General features: G+C 44.2%; 1 protein-coding gene across 1 annotated transcript; it reads left to right on the top strand.

The window, feature by feature from the left end:
* The first annotated feature begins 5,392 nt into the window (after positions 1 to 5,392).
* LOC118368932 (leucine-rich repeat, immunoglobulin-like domain and transmembrane domain-containing protein 1) lies at positions 5,393 to 16,153 on the top strand. Its single transcript, XM_035753432.2, has 4 exons — positions 5,393 to 5,847; positions 6,340 to 6,800; positions 8,220 to 8,525; positions 14,896 to 16,153. Exons 1-4 carry the CDS (start codon positions 5,726 to 5,728, stop codon positions 15,957 to 15,959), a joined length of 1,953 nt encoding a protein of 650 aa, XP_035609325.1. The 5' UTR covers positions 5,393 to 5,725; the 3' UTR covers positions 15,960 to 16,153.
* The last annotated feature ends 396 nt before the right edge of the window (positions 16,154 to 16,549 follow it).

The raw sequence follows: 16,549 nt of genomic DNA, 5'->3' as shown, positions 1-16,549 counted from the left end.
AGACAGAGGAGGAAAATGTAGAGAGGAGGGAGTGAAAGGATGCCAGGTCCGCAGGGAGGAGGGAGGCCCTGTTCTGTGAGCTCGCAATGAGTCGTCGAGCCACGGAGCGGGAGGGGAGGACCGAGCCGGCCTGGAGGATAGGGGACATAGAGAGTCAAAGGATGCAGAAAGGGAGGAGAGGAGGGTTGAGGAGGCAGAATCAGGAGATAGGTTGGAGAAGGTTTGAGCAGAGGGAAGAGATGATAGGATGGAAGAGGAGAGAGTAGCGGGGGAGAGAGAGCGAAGGTTGGGACGGCGCGATACCATCCGAGTAGGGGCAGTGTGGGAAGTGTTGGATGAGAGCGAGAGGGAAAAGGATACAAGGTAGTGGTCGGAGACTTGGAGGGGAGTTGCAATGAGGTTAGTGGAAGAACAGCATCTAGTAAAGATGAGGTCGAGCGTATTGCCTGCCTTGTGAGTAGGGGGGAAGGTGAGAGGGTGAGGTCAAAAGAGGAGAGGAGTGGAAAGAAGGAGGCAGAGAGGAATGAGTCAAAGGTAGACGTGGGGAGGTTAAAGTCGCCCAGAACTGTGAGAGGTGAGCCGTCCTCAGGAAAGGAGCTTATCAAGGCATCAAGCTCATTGATGAACTCTCCGAGGAACCTGGAGGGCGATAAATGATAAGGATGTTAAGCTTGAAAGGGCTGGTAACTGTGACAGCATGGAATTCAAAGGAGGCGATAGACAGATGGGTAAGGGAGAAAGAGAGAATGACCACTTGGGAGAGATGAGGATCCCGGTGCCACCACCCCGCTGACCAGAAGCTCTCGGGGTGTGCGAGAACACGTGGGCGGACGATGAGAGAGCAGTAGGAGTAGCAGTGTTATCTGTGGTGATCCATGTTTCCGTCAGTGCCAAGAAGTCGAGGGACTGGAGGGAGGCATAGGCTGAGATGAACTCTGCCTTGTTGGCCGCAGATCGGCAGTTCCAGAGGCTACCGGAGACCTGGAACTCCACGTGGGTCGTGCGCGCTGGGACCACCAGACTAGGGTGGCCGCGGCCACGCGGTGTGGAGCGTTTGTATGGTCTGTGCAGAGAGGAGAGAACAGGGATAGACAGACACATAGTTGACAGGCTACAGAAGAGGCTACGCTAATGCAAGGAGATTGGAATGACAAGTGGACAACACGTCTCGAATGTTCAGAAAGTTAAGCTTACGTAGCAAGAATCTTATTGACTAAAATTATTAAAATGATACAGTACTGCTGAAGTAGGCTAGCTGGCAGTGGCTGCGTTGTTGACTTTGTAGGCTAGCTGGCAGTGGCTGCGTTGTTGACACTACACTAATCAAGTCGTTCCGTTGAGTGTAATAGTTTCTACAGTGCTGCTATTCGGGGCTAGCTGGCTAGCTAGCAGTGTTGATTACGTTACGCTAAAAGAACGACAATAGCTGGCTAGCTAACCTAGAAAATCGCTCTAGACTACACAGTTATCTTTGATACAAAGACGGCTATGTAGCTAGCTATGTAGCTAGCTACGATCAAACAAATCAAACCGTTGTGCTGTAATGAAATGAAATGAAAATGTTATACTACCTGTGGAGCGAAGTGGAATGCGACCGGGTTGTTGAGTGCGGAAGTTCTATTCGGTAGACGTTGGCTAGCTGTTGGCTAGCTAGCAGTGTCTCCTACGTTAAGGACGACAAATAGCTGGCTAGCTAACCTCGGTAAATTAAGATAATCACTCTAAGACTACACACTCTAAACTACACAATTATATTGGATACGAAGACAGCAAAGACAACTATGTAGCTAGCTAACACTACACTAATCAAGTCGTTCAGTTGAGTGTAATAGTTTCTACAGTGCTGCTATTCGGTAGACGGTGGACGTTTGCTAGCTGGCTAGCTGCTGGGCAGATAGCAGTGTAGACTACGTTAGGATGACGAAATACGATAATTACGCAATTATCTTTGATACAAAGACGGCTATGTAGCTAGCTAAGAAGAAATTGCTAAGATTAGACAAATCAAACCGTTGTACTATAATGAAATGTAATGAAAAGTTATACTACCTGCGGACCGAAGTGCGGATGCGACCGCTCGCTCCAACCCGGAAGTACTAACAATGTAACAAAATGTGGAAAAAGTCAAGGGGTCTGAATAGTTTCTGAATGCACTGTACATTACAAGTCAAAAATTTGGACACACCTACTCATTCAAGAGTTTTTCTTTATTTTTACTATTTCCTACATGATAGAACAATAGTGAAGACATCAACACTATGAAATAACATTTAGTGACCAAAAAAGTGTTAAACATGTCATTTTGGATTATTCCTTTACCATGATGACAGCTTTGCACACTCTCAGCATTCTTCACCTGGAATGCTTTTCCAACAGTCTTGAGGGAGTTTCCACATATGCTGAGCACCTGTTGGCTGCTTTTCTTTCCCTCTGCAGTCCAACTAATCACAAACCATCTCAATTAGGTTGAGGTTGGGTGATTGTGGGGGCCAGGTCATCTGATGCAGCACTCCATCACTCTCCTTCTTGATGAAATAGCCCTTAAACAGCCTGGACATGTGTTCGGTCATAGACGTCCTAATGAAGCTGGTTGAGATAATGCCTAGAGAGTGCAAAGCTGTCATCGAGGCAAAGGGTGGCTACTTTGTTTTGGTTACTACTTTTTTTAATATATTTTTTTTATTTTACCTTTATTTTACTAGGCAAGTCAGTTAAGAACAAATTCTTATTTTCAATGACGGCCTAGGAACAGTGGGTTAACTGCCTGTTCAGGGGCAGAACGACAGATTTGTACCTTGTCAGCTTGGGGATTTGAACTTGCAACCTTTCGTTTACTAGTCCAACGCTCTAACCACTAGGCTACCCTGCCGCCCCACTTGTGTCCATATGTGTCATTTCTATGTCTTCACTATTAGAAAATAATACAACTAAAGAAAAACCATGGAATGAGAACAGTTGAAGTTTACATACACCTTAGCCAAATACATTTAAATGAAGTTTTTCACAATTCCTGACATTTAATCCTAGTAAAAACTCCCTGTGAAATGTCAGAATAATAGTAGAGTGATTTATTTCATCTTTATTTATTTCATCACATACACTCAATTATTATTTGGTGGCATTGCATCTAAATTGTTCAACTTGGGTAAAACGTTTCGGGTAGCCTTCCACAAGCTTCCCACAATAATTTGGGTGAATTTTGGGCCATTCCTCCTGACAGAGCTGATGTAACTGAATCAGGTTTGTAGGCCTCCTTGATCGCACACACTTTTTCAGTTCTGCCCACAAATTTTCGATGGGATTGAGGTCACGGCTTTGTGGTGGCCACTCCAATACCTTGACTTTATTGTCCTTAAGCCATTTTGTCACAATAATATATAATAATATATGCCATTTAGCTGACGCTTTTATCCAAAGCGACTTACAGTCATGTGTGCATACATTCTACGTATGGGTGGTCCCGGGAATCGAACCCACTACCCTGGCGTTACAAGCGCCATGCTCTACCAACTGAGCCACAGAAGGACCACAACTTTGGAAGTATGCTTGGGGTCATTGTTAATTTGGAAGATCTATTTGCAACCAAGCTTTAACTGATGTCTTGAGATGTTGCTTTAATATATCCACATCATTTTCCTCCCTCATGATGCCATCTATTTTGTGAAGTGCACCAGCCTCTCCTGCAGCAAAGCACCCCCACAACACATGGCTGCCAACCCCGGAACTTCAAGGTTGGGATGGTGTTCTTAGGCTTGCAAGCATCCCCCTTTTTCCTCCAAACATAAAGATGGTCGTTATGGCCAAACAGTTCTATTTTTGTTTCATCAGACCAGAGGTCATTTATCCTAAAAGTACAATCTTTGTCCCCATGTACCGTTGCAAACCTTAGTCTGGCTTTTAATGGTGGTTTTGGAGCAGTGGTTTCTTCCTTGCTGAACGGCCTTGCAGGTTATGTCAATATAGGACTCATTTTACTGTGGATATAGATACCTTTGTACCTGTTTCCACCAGCATCTTCATAAGACCCGTTTCTGTTGTTCTGGGATTGATTTGCACTTTTCGCACCAAAGTACCTTCATCTCTAGGAGACAGGACGTGTCTCCTTCCTGAACGATATGACGACTGCATGATCCCATGGTGTTTATACTTGCGTACTATTGTTTGTACAGATGAACGTAATACCTTCAGGTGTTTGGAAATTGCTCCCAAGGATGAACCAGACTTGTGGAGGGCTACAATTTTTTGGCTGATTTCTTTGGATTTGCCTTTGATGTCAAGCAAAGAGGCACTGAGTTTCAAGGTAGGCTTTGAAATACACCCACAGGTACACCTCCAATTAACTCAAATGATGTAAATTAGCCAGATTAGCCAGATGATGTAAATTAGCCAGATTAGCCAGCCATCAGAAGCTTCTAAAGCCATGACATAATTTTCTGAAAAATTTCGAGCTGTTTAAAGGCACAGTCAACTTAGTGTATGTAAACTTCTGACCCACTGGAATTGTGATACAATTAATTATATCTGAAATGATCTGTCTGTAAACAATTGTTGTAAAAATTACAACAATTAGTAGATGTCCTAATCGACTTGCCAAAACTAGTTTGTTATCAAGAAATGTGTGGGGTGGTTGCAAAACAAGTTTTAATGACTCCAACCTAAGTGTATGTAAACTTCCGACTTCAACTGTATGTATATATAAAGAAAAGATATAATTATATGAGAACTAAAGAGAGTGCAAAATGTCTCTATTCAAGGAATAATGGGCAGTTAAAATGAGGTTGCTAAGTCACGTGAGCCATTGGAGTGTAAGCACTTAATGAGACCAAAGGGCATACTTTGTGTGTCTCTTTGAACAATACTACAACATTGTTTTGAGGTGTCTAGGTCATGTGATCAACCAGATATTTAATTGTAAGTGTTTTTTATAAATATATATATATATATTTAATTTAATCATTTTATGAGAAAACCAAAGAGTGTGCTCTATGTGAGGAATAATTTACAGTTGAATTGAGGTTGCTAAATGACGCGGTTGAGGAGATATTGCAATTTGTATATTGTGATCATGCACTTTGTTGATGGTCCCTAAATGTTAGTTTTCACGTCAAATCCGAACCCAGTTTCATAATCCAACGGCCTTTTGATTGTGAAACTAGGGTCGGAATCGGTCAAATAAAACCTGTGCAATACTGTACACCTTTTTTCTTTCATAAAGAGCCTAACCTGAGTTATGTAGGTCAAGTCGTTTGCGAGCTGTTGAAGTTTAAACGTCCGAATGTCTGACCAACTTCGAATCTCAAACCAATTTTACCACGGTGCCACACCTTGGCAAAACCAGCGCAGCCCAACAACCAGTCACGGCAGGGTCAAATGAACAAACTGAATTTGTGGGGGAGAAAAAAGACAAACAATATCACAGTGGATTATGACCATTTCGGATGTATTTTGTGTGATCATAAATAGGGACGTCTCTGCGCAGCCTATCGGATTCCAGGATGAAATATGCATCCAGATGAAAAGACTGCAGTCCTTTCGCTAATCCTTGTCTATCCTTCTTATCTCGGGACTCATAGCAGTCTGATCGCTATGGGACAGCGAAGCCGTGGGACAAAACCGTGCAAATGATATTTCAGTAAATGACAAACGCAAGTCTGTTTGGCTTCAGTGGGTGCTGACTGGGTGCATGCAGGCTAGCTGTGCAGTGCACGCATAAAAGTGGGCCAAAATGTTCCTCGCATTCGTCTTGGGACTCTACCTGGCGACAGGTGCGCTACCCTCCTCGGTGAGCGCGTGCCCGTCACAGTGTAGCTGTTTTTTTCACAACCTAAGTGATGGATCTATGGCCAGGTGAGTAGAAGAAACTAATGACAAAATCAACCAATGTATCGCTTAATGTGCATGTTTTTATTTGTTTGTGCAGACGCATTCCGTTTAATTTAAGAGACTTTTCTCGCACGATTACAGATGTTGGACCTTCACTGCGAAATCAGCATGTGGACAAAGTAAATTATTGGGAGTGCATGATGTCCAATTTGATTTAATGCAGGATTATCTTGCAAAGGCACGTTGACCAACTCTCTATCTCTGACAATCTCTCTGAGTTGAGTTTATAGTGAGAGTGGTAGGTCCTACATGTAGGCTTTTGAATTAATTTACTATAATTGGCACATAGCCTGTATGAAAACCCAATTTGACATTTCACATAAATAATTCACACCAAAAATGTCTGTTTCTTTTTACAAAAAGTTCAAATAATAATAATATTTGTGTTCCTTTCCTCCCACATGTTTTATTGAAACAACATAAGCCTAGGTATAACCCATCCCGTTGTTTCCTCAGGAGTGTAATTTGCAATGACCCAGAGATCTCCATTGTGCCTGCCAGTTTCCCCGTGGACACGTCCAAGCTGCGAATCGAGAAAACAGCCATCCATCGTATCCCGAGCGAAGCCTTCAGTTACCTCCCCAATCTGGAGTTCCTCTGGATGTCCTTCAATGTGCTGTCCTCTCTCAAGCCGGACAGTTTCCGCGGGATGCTAAATCTGGAGGAGCTGCGACTGGATGGGAATGCCCTCACCGCGTTCCCCTGGGAGTCTCTTATGGATATGTCCAGCCTCACGCTGCTCGACTTGCACAACAACCAGTTGACCTCAGTTCCCGCAGACGCCACAATTTATTTAAAAAACCTGACCTACCTGGATCTGTCCAGCAACAACCTTCTGACTGTTCCAGCTGAGGTGCTCGCCACCTGGCTAACAGTTAAACCTGTGCAGGGCCAAGAGAACTCCAAAATTATACTTGGTAAGGGAGAGAGATTTGTTAACATTTATTTTCATTTTTCCTTTTTTTCCTCACAATTTACCAGGTGATCGCATGTACCGTTGAGATGCACTCTCATTTACAAGGAAGATGTGGCTAGAAGTCATCCCTAATATAAAACCACAAGACAATCATACATTCAGATCAGGCATGTTTTCCATCATAAATAATTGCTTAAGTAAAGTAAGCCACATCTTTTTCAGTCACTCAGAGTTGTTGGTTGAAAAATCCCTCGAAATGGAGAAAAAAGGAGATACTGTATACAAACGAATGTGTGATATGTTTCCAAATCCTCTGAAAAAGTCAACATGATCTGAGTATTGTGAAATCACTCCCTAAATCTCAATTTAACCATCATCATCGCCGTCGTCATTATCGTTGTCATCATCATTGTCATCATCGTTGGCCAGCAGCATACCACTGCTGGCTTGCCTCTAAAGCTAAGCATGGTTGGACCTAGTTGGTCCCTGGATGGGAGACCAGATGCTGCTGGTAAGTGGTGTTGGAGGGCCAGTAGAAGGTACTCTTTCCACTGGTCAAAAGAAAAATCTAATACCCCAGGGCAGTGATTGGGAGCATTTCCCTGTGTAGGGTGTCTTCTTTTGAATGGGATGTTAAACTGGTGTCCTGACTTTCTGTTATCTCTAAAGATCCCATGGCACTCATTGTAAGAGTAGGGGTGTTAGCTCTGGTGTCCTGGCTACATTTCCAAACTGGCCAACTAATCATCCCCAGCTTCCATTTGGCTCATTCATCTCCCCTGTAACTATTCCCCAGGTTGTTGCTGTGAATGAGAATGTGTTCTCAGTCAACTTACCGATCCTAAAAACACTTGAGTTAAAAAAAAAATGACTTAAGTAAACTACATCTATTTTAGTCACTCAAGAGTTGTTGATTGATTGAAAAATCCCTCGAAAATGAGAAAAAAAGAGATAAAGACAAATGTGTGTGCTAAGTTCCTAAATCTTCTGAAAAAGCCAACATGATCTGAATATTGTTCAATAACTGCCTAAATCCCAATTTAACCATCATCGTCGCCGTCGTCATTATCGTTGTCATCACCACACCCGTCATTGTAGTTTATTCTAGAATGTAAGTAATCCTCACACAGACATCCACAGCAGTCATCTGTAGCCATATGTGTAACCAGAGAGACACTGTCATTCCTTTCATTCACAATGTGTTTGTAAACAGACCAGGCCAAGGAGTTTTTCATGACCTAACCAGGAAAAACTCTGGGCCCTTCTTATATCGTGTACCCCACTTCATACTGTAACTCTTACGTTCTCCTCTGACCCCACCAATCCCCATTAGTATCCTTTTTTATTTTATTCATCACAGAATTCAGAGTTCAATTTTATTTTGCCATGTGATTTAATGAGTTGACCTTGAACCATCCAGGTCTCCATGACAACCCCTGGCTGTGTGACTGCCGCCTGTATGACCTGGTCCAGTTCCAGAAGTTGCCAACGTTCTCTGTGGCATTAATCGACACACGCCTCCGCTGTGCAGCTCCCGAGAGCCTGTCAGGTGTTCTGTTCAGCGATGCCGAGCTGCGGAGGTGCCAGGCGCCACGCGTCCACACAGCGGTGGCACACGTCCGCAGCGCCGTGGGAAACAACGTGCTGCTGCGCTGCGGGACCATTGGCGTGCCCAGCCCGGATCTGGCCTGGCGCAGGGCGGAAGGGAAAGCCCTGAACGGGACAGGTGAGTCAGCAAGGGATTTGTGTATGTTTGCTTCTCTTCCTTCCTCTCTCTGTCAGTGTGACTGTAACACTTCAGCTCCACTATAACGCTTTAGCTCCACTACACACGTTGCATTTCTTTGCCATCAGCGTCGTATCAATGTGCTGTTCTACCTGCTGCACAGAGCACGTTGTTTTGAGAGCGGAGAGGAGCACGGGGGAAGAGCATATTTATTATATTTTCTACTGTACTGTACCATATCCATCGATTATGCATCACTACAATATATTTTGTCCAGTGTTTTTCAAATGCTCATTCAATTGTTGCTAGTGTTTGTACTAAATTATCCTCTAATTGCACAAGTTGCTTTTGTTTACATTGTGAACCTAGCTAATCAATGTAGCTAGCTAGCTAGTAGTCCTAGCTTCTTGAATTCATAAATCTTACTAAAATAAGCAGTGATGCATACTGCCCTACAAAGGCAAAATGCAGTAAAAGCCTTTTTTAAGCTTTTTTTGCTAGCCAGCTAAATATGTTGTAGGTAGTGAAGTGATAATGCACTAATGTATCATCTCATTATGAAGTCATTTTTATGCATATCAACTTAAAATGATCCACACACAAGTGTACGGTTGTGAAGAAGGCGAGACAGCACCTTTTACCCCTCAGGAGGTTAAAAAGGTTTTGCGGCGGTATCATTTAGAGCATTTTTTTCCTGCTGCACCCATGCTTGGTATGGCAATAGCACCGCCCTCAATCACATCGTGCTACAGAGGGTGGTGCAGACAGCCCAGTACATCACTGGGCTTAAACTCCCTGCCATCCAGGGAAGTCTGCTTCCGTATGGCAACCGGTACCGGTGCATCAAGTCTGACACCAAAAGGCTCCTGAAGAGCTTCTATCCACAAGCCATAAGACTACTAAATGGCTAACTAAATAGCGAACAACTGGCTACACGGACGATCTGAGTTGAATCTTGTATTTCTTTTTATTTTTTTGCTCTGTCTCTATACACACTCATAGGGCCCTACACACTCACACAAACTGACACAACAACACACACAGACAAACACTCACTCCATCATTATCTAACACACACATAATATTCACATACATTTATACTGACTCGCATACAATCATCATATACACTGCTGCTACTCTGTTTATCATATATCATTGTCATGACGTGACTATCATTAAAGTGAAGACTGTTATATTATCAAATAAATTCTCCATGTGTAATTATTATGTGATTAAATTAATCATGTACACATTAATTAACTAGGAAGTCGGGGCACCATGGGAAAATGTTGTTTAAAGTGTTATTATTTCCCGAATTTAACTCTCTTCAGATATTTTCATATCTTATCGATTACAGTGTATTAATGTATTATTACCTCATCAGTCATTCTGAACCTCGTAATTTCCTGTAGTCTGCACTTTATTGATGAATCAGCAATACACAAATTGGCTCAATTATTTATTTACCAACTAATTAAACAATTACAAAATACACACTAACATAATACAGTAAATAGTCTCTCGAAGATTAACAGAACAGTTTGGTTATACACGGTGGAGATTTCAGAGAGAGGAGGGGGAGGAAAAGGGAGACAAAGGAGAAACACTATCGGACTATGGGAGGCTACGCTCATGAAAATAAAACATCTTAAGCACTCTAATAACCGCTCATTCGGAAAAAGGAATGCAATTTATACATTCACGATTGAGCTGTCCTTGATCCTCCAAATCCTTTGGTCACAGAGTTGTTGGGTGTACGACTCTGGTTCGGCCACCAGAGATCAACATATCCTTAGGTAGAGCTCCTGCTCATGGTAGTGGTAAGAATAGATACTTCGACATAACCTGTACAGTAGTTCTTTTGAGTTCATCCCGTTAGAATGCTTCAGAGGTTGTTGGTGTTCTCATCCTAGGCTACGTACGTTTTCATCTGCAGACTGATAACGCGATGTCTAGGATTTGCTTCTTCTGTAGTGATCGATAGTTTCAGAGTTTATAACCATTTTGCAACATTCGGCTTATACCTCAGTCTGCTTGGTATACAAAGTGGTAACCATTTCAACGTGGGGACCAGGGTCCTCACGTCCTCTAGTCTTGTCCTTTGGTAGAGTTGTAGTTTTAAACCATTTTGCAACATCCGGTTCACGTCTTAGTCTGCTTGGTCTATAGAGTGGTAGATTTCTTAACCATTTGTAATGTATTCAGCTGGCGATACACGCGCAGTTGAAGTCGGAAGTTTAAATACACCTTAGCCAAATACATTTAAACTCAGTTTTTCACAATTCCTGACATTTAATCCTAATAAGAATTTCCTGTCTTAGGTCAGTTAGAATCACCACTTTGTTTTAAGAATGTGAAATGTATAGAATAAGAATAAGAGTAGAGAATTATTTATTTTCGCTTTTATTTATTTCATCACATTCCCAGTGGGTCAGAAGTTTACATGCACTCAATTAGTATTTGGTAGCATTGCCATTAAATTGTTTAACATGGGTCAAACGTTTCGTATAGTCTTCCATAAGCTTCCCACAAAAAGTTGGGTGAATTTTGGCCCATTCCTCGTGACAGAGCTGGTGTAACGCACGCAGTCAGGTTTTAGGCCTCCTTGCTCGCACACGCTTTTTCAGTTCTGCCCACACATTTTCTTTGGGATTGAGGTCAGGGCTTTGTAATGGCCACTCCAATACCTTGACTTTGTTGTCCTTAAATTCTTATTAAGGTATATGGGGCAGCATTTTCACTTTTGGATAAATAGCGTGCCCAATTTCAACTTCCTGCTACACTCATGCCAAGAATATAAGATATGCATATTATTAGTAGATTTGGATAGAAAACACTCTGACGTTTCTAAAACTGTTTGAATCATGTCTGTGAGTATAACAGAATTTATGTAGCAGGCAAAACCCTGAGGACTAACCGTTCAGAATCTTTTTTTTTTTTAGGTCTCTGTCTGTTCACTGATTTCTCATTGGCAAACGATATTTCTTAGGAACTTGTTTTCAGTTCCTACCACTTCCACTGGATGTCACCAGTCATTGCATTTTGGTTGAGGTTATTCATTTGTGCAATGAAGAAGTAGGGCCATCCTGGAAAAGGGTAATGCTGTTGAGAGTTGGCCAAGACTTAAATTAGCGTTAGTTTCCTCTCGTCCTCTAATGAAAACAGATAGAGCCGTCTTCAATTTGATCGATTAGTAACGTTTAAAAATACCTAAAGTTGTATTACAAAAGTAGTTTGAAATATTTTGGCATAGTTTATAGGCAATTCTTTTGAAATATTTTGTAGTGACTTTGCGCATTTTGGAAGCTGGGTTTTTCTGGATCAAACGCGTCAAATAAATTGACATTTTGGATATATATGGACGGAATTAATCGAACAAAAGGACCAATTGTGATGTTTATGAGAGGTATTGGAGTGCAAACAAAAGAAGCTCGTCAAAGGTAAGAAATGTTTTATATCTGCGTTTTGTGTAGCAACTGCAGGGTTGAAATATGCTACCCTCTTTTTTTTTTACTGTTGTGCTATCATCAGATAATAGCTTTTTATGCTTTCGCCGAAAAGCCTTTTAAAAATCAGACATGTTGGCTGGATCCACAACGAGTACAGCTTTAATTGAGTATCTTACATGTGTGATTTAATTAAAGTTGGATTTTTATATCAATTTATTTGAATTTGCTGCGCTGCATTTTCCCTGTTTTTTTGGCCAAGTGGGACACAAGCGTCCCCTATACCATAAGAAGTTAAGTCATTTTGCCACAACTTTGGAACTATGCTTGGGGTCATTGTTCATTTGGAAGATCCATTTGCGACCAAGCTTTAACTTCCTCACTGATGTCTTGAGATGTTGCTTCAATATATCCACATAATTTTCCTCCCTCATCATGCCATCTATTTTGTGAATTGCATCAGTCCCTCCCACAGTAAAGCACCCCACAACATGATGCTGCCACCCCCGTGCTTCACGGTTGGGATGGTGTTCTTCTGCTTGCAATCCTCCCCCTTTTTCCTCCAAACATAATGATGGTCATTATGGCCAAACAGTTCTATTTTTGTTTCATCAGACCAGAGAACATTTCTCCTTGTGTAGGTGTACAATTTTTTCTGAGGTCTTGGCTGATTTCTTTGGATTTTCCCATGATGTCAAGCAAAGAGTCTGAAGGTAGGTCCGCCCTCCTGTCCGGCGAGGCCAGAGTCGCCCTCCTGTCCCTTGAAATACATCCACAGGTAGTGTAGACAGGGTCAGGGCGTCTATCCACGGTGGCGGCTCTGGTATGGGACGTGGACGTGGTATGGGACGGGGACCGTCACCGCTGACCCCGGACTGGGGACCCTTACAGCGGGCCCCGGACAGGAGGTTGACTCTGGCAGCTCCGGACAGGAGGGCGACTCTGGCAGCACCGGACAGGAGGGCGACTCTGGCAGCACCGGACAGGAGGGCGACTCTGGCAGCACCGGACAGGAGGGCGACTCTGGCTCTGGGAGCAGGCACAGGACTCACCAGGCTGGGGAGACATCCATGAGGCCTCTTGCTTGGCCGAGGCACCAGATTCACTGGGCCGTGGAGGCGCACTGGCAGTCTCGAGCGCAGAGCTGGCCCCACCCATTCTGGCTGGATGCCAGCTTCCACCCGGCAAATGCGGGACGCTGGCACCGAGCACACCGGCCTGTGAATGCTCTGCCTCGACACCATGAGCATCACCCCATAGCACAGGGCCTGACCAGTCCCATGCTCGCCACGGTAAGCACGGGGAGTTGGCTCAGGTCTACTACCTGACTCTGCCACACTCCCCGTGTGCCCCCAAAAAAAAAACATTTTTGGGGCTGCCTCTCGGGCTTCCTTGCCAGCCATTTTCGTGTCGCCAACACCATTCTCCGGTATCCCTACTCGCACTGTTCTAGAGAATCCCAGGCGGGCTCCGGCACTCTCCCTGGGTCAACCGACCACCTCTATCTCCTCCTAGGTTGTCTCATACTCCAGATAGCGCTGCTCATCTGTCCAGGAGTCCCTTTCACCACGCTGCTTGTTCCTTTGGTGGTGGGAGGTTCTGTCACGGCTGTTGGAAGGAGCGGACCAACGTGCGGCGTGGTGAGCGTACATGTTATTTAATTAAGAAAAGCCGCCGAACAAAACAATACACACTACATAACAAAACCATGAAGCTTAAGGCTAAGTGCCATAAAGAATGTCAACCTCCCACACACACACAGGTGGGAAAAGGGTACCTAAGTATGGTTAACAATCAAAGACAACGATAGACAGCTGTCCCTGATTGAGAACCATACCCAGCCAAACACAAAGAAATAGAAAACATAGAATGCCCACCCCAACTCACGCCCTGACCAAAACAAAATAGAGACATAAAAAGGATTTCTAAGGTCAGGGCGTGACACAATGCCTCATCGCAATTAGTTATTCCCCTTTATTTGGGGCTCCCGAGTGGCACAGTGGTCTAAGGCACTGCACAGAGAGGCTGCTGCCTACATACAGACTTGAAATAATTGGCCACTTTAATAAATGGAACAGTAGTCACTTTAATAGTGCCACTTTAATAATGTTTACGTATATTGCATTACTCAACTCATATAGTAAATAATACAATATATATATATATATATAATACTGTATTATTTACTATCTATTGCATCTTAGCCTATGCCGCTCTGACATTGCTCATCCATATATTTATATATTCTTATTCCATTCCTTTACTTAGATGTGTGTGTATTAGGTATTTGTTGTGGAATTGTTAGATATTACTTGTTAGATATTGCTCCACTGTCGGAACTAGAAGCACAAGCATTTTGCTACACTTGCAATAACATCTGCTAACCATATGTATGTGACCAATACAATTTGATTTGATTTGATCTCAGCGCAAGATCTCAGTGCTGTCACTAAAGACCCTGATTTGATCCCAGACTGTATCATGATTGGGAATCCCATAGGGCGGCGCACAATCTGCCTAGCGTTGGTGGGTTAGGGGCGGGTTTGACTGGGGTAGGCCGTCATTATAAAAGAAGAATTTGTTTTCAACTGACTTGTCTCGTTAAATAAAGGTTAAATAAAAACAATAACAAAATTGCAACAATGTCAATGAGCATCATCACTATCTTTCCTTTGTAGTACCTTAAACTGTCATGATTACCAGCTGAGATAAACTTTAACAAATTGATATTATTCAGAGTTTGTCTTAAAAGGTTTTAACAGAATTCCTAGGACCTTTTCTGAGACGCTTTGTGGATATGGCCCCTGCATTAAAAAACACTTTAAATGGGAATCTCCCCTGTCTTTGTATTACTTTTTAGTATTTACATTTTTTTACTCTGACTAATAATGTGTACTTGTCTCGTCTCTTCTCTTGCTCTACAGTCCAGCAGGAGAACTCCAAGGAAGGCATTATCTGGTCCATCCTCAAATTCCCAGCCGTGTCCTACCGTGACTCAGGGAAGTATGTCTGCAAGGCCACTAACTACGCTGGAAATGCAGAGACCATCATCTCCCTGGTTGTCTCTGATGCTCCCCCAAAACCCGACAATAACAACAACCAAACCAGCGTGGTTGCTGCTACTGTAAAAAAAAACAAAGTCAACAAACCCAACGGGATGGGGAAGGCAGCATACCAGGAGAAACTGGTGGATAGGTTAGTGGTTTCCACCCCCAACCCTCAACCCCCACCTGCTGTTGTGGACTCCAGCCCTGAGCCTGAAGGTGTGGTAGTGGGAAGTGTGGCAGATAGAGCCACCCCTGGACCAGCCAAGTTGCCCAGTCCAGACGGACTCCTGGAGCTGGAGAAGACCAACCTGAGCAACCTGGCCCAGGCCCAGTATGACCCGGACCGGATAGTTCGCTCGGTCAAGGTGTTGGGCGATACGGAGAACACCATCACCCTGAACTGGCGGGCGCCCAAGGCCAAGAACACCACAGCCTTCAGTGTGCTCTATGCCGTCTTCGGCGAAAGAGACATGCGCAAGATCAACGTGGCAGCAGGTCAGAATCGGGTCTTCATCGAGGGCCTGGTGCCCAAGACTAAGTACATTGCCTGCGTGTGTGTCCGGGGCCTGATCCCCAAGAAGGAGCAGTGTGTCATCTTCTCCACCGACGAGGCGGCCAGTGCCGCTGGCACCCAGAAGCTCATCAACGTCATCGTGATTACTGTGGCTTGTGTCATTGCTGTGCCACTCACCGTAATCGTCTGCTGTGGTGCGCTCAAGAGGCGTATCCAGAAGATTTGGGGCAAGAAGTCCAAGGACATCCAGGACTCGTATGTGACTTTTGAGACGCTGTCCCCCGGAACAAAGGCTAAAGGGTTGGAGGGTGAGTACCTGACCAGACTCAACCCTGAGGAGTCCAACCGGCTGCTGTCGGCCCGATCCAGTCTGGACTCTGAGGCCACAGCAAAGATAGAGGGTCAGCCCAACGAGTACTTCTGCTGACTTCATGCTCCAGCTCCCTCCCCATGCCATCTCCCACACTCACTCCCTCTGGCTCAACACATCTCCACACACACAACTCCTCTACAGCATAGCCCCAGACACACACATCATCCCCATCATAGCCACACACACACACCTCATCTTCATCATAGCCCCAGACACACACATCATAGCCACACACACACACCTCATCTTCATCATAGCCCCAGACACACACCTCATCCCCATCATAGCCCCACACACACACCTCATCTTCATCATAGCCCCACACACACACCCCATCTTCATCATAGCCCCACACACACACCCCATCTTCATCATAGCCCCGCACACACACCCCATCTTCATCATAGCCCCGCACACACACCCCATCTTCACCATTGCTCCACACACACTCCTCTCCTTCACCATAGCTCCACACACAAACCTCATCCCCACACACCTAATCCTTTCTCTCAGCGTCACCAAAGCCACCCACACATATCCTATACTCTCCCTCACTGTCAGCACAGTCCTACACACACATCTCATCTTCACCATAGCCCCAGACACATACATCGTCCTCACCCCAACCACAGCCCCACACAAAC

The sequence above is a fragment of the Oncorhynchus keta genome, chromosome 3 (assembly GCF_023373465.1).
Source record: "Oncorhynchus keta strain PuntledgeMale-10-30-2019 chromosome 3, Oket_V2, whole genome shotgun sequence".
Taxonomy (NCBI): domain Eukaryota; kingdom Metazoa; phylum Chordata; class Actinopteri; order Salmoniformes; family Salmonidae; genus Oncorhynchus; species Oncorhynchus keta.
The sequence above is the reverse complement of the archived record's forward strand: the minus strand, read 5'-3'. Positions and strand labels throughout refer to the sequence as shown.

Coding starts and splice junctions, on each gene's coding strand:
- LOC118368932 (XM_035753432.2), top strand. CDS start 5,726: ATGTTCCTCGCATTCGTCTTGGGACTCTACCTGGCGACAGGTGCGCTA. Junction 5,848..6,339: donor AGTGATGGATCTATGGCCAG/GTGAGTAGAAGA, acceptor TTGTTTCCTCAG/GAGTGTAATTTGCAATGACC. Junction 6,801..8,219: donor GAACTCCAAAATTATACTTG/GTAAGGGAGAGA, acceptor TGAACCATCCAG/GTCTCCATGACAACCCCTGG.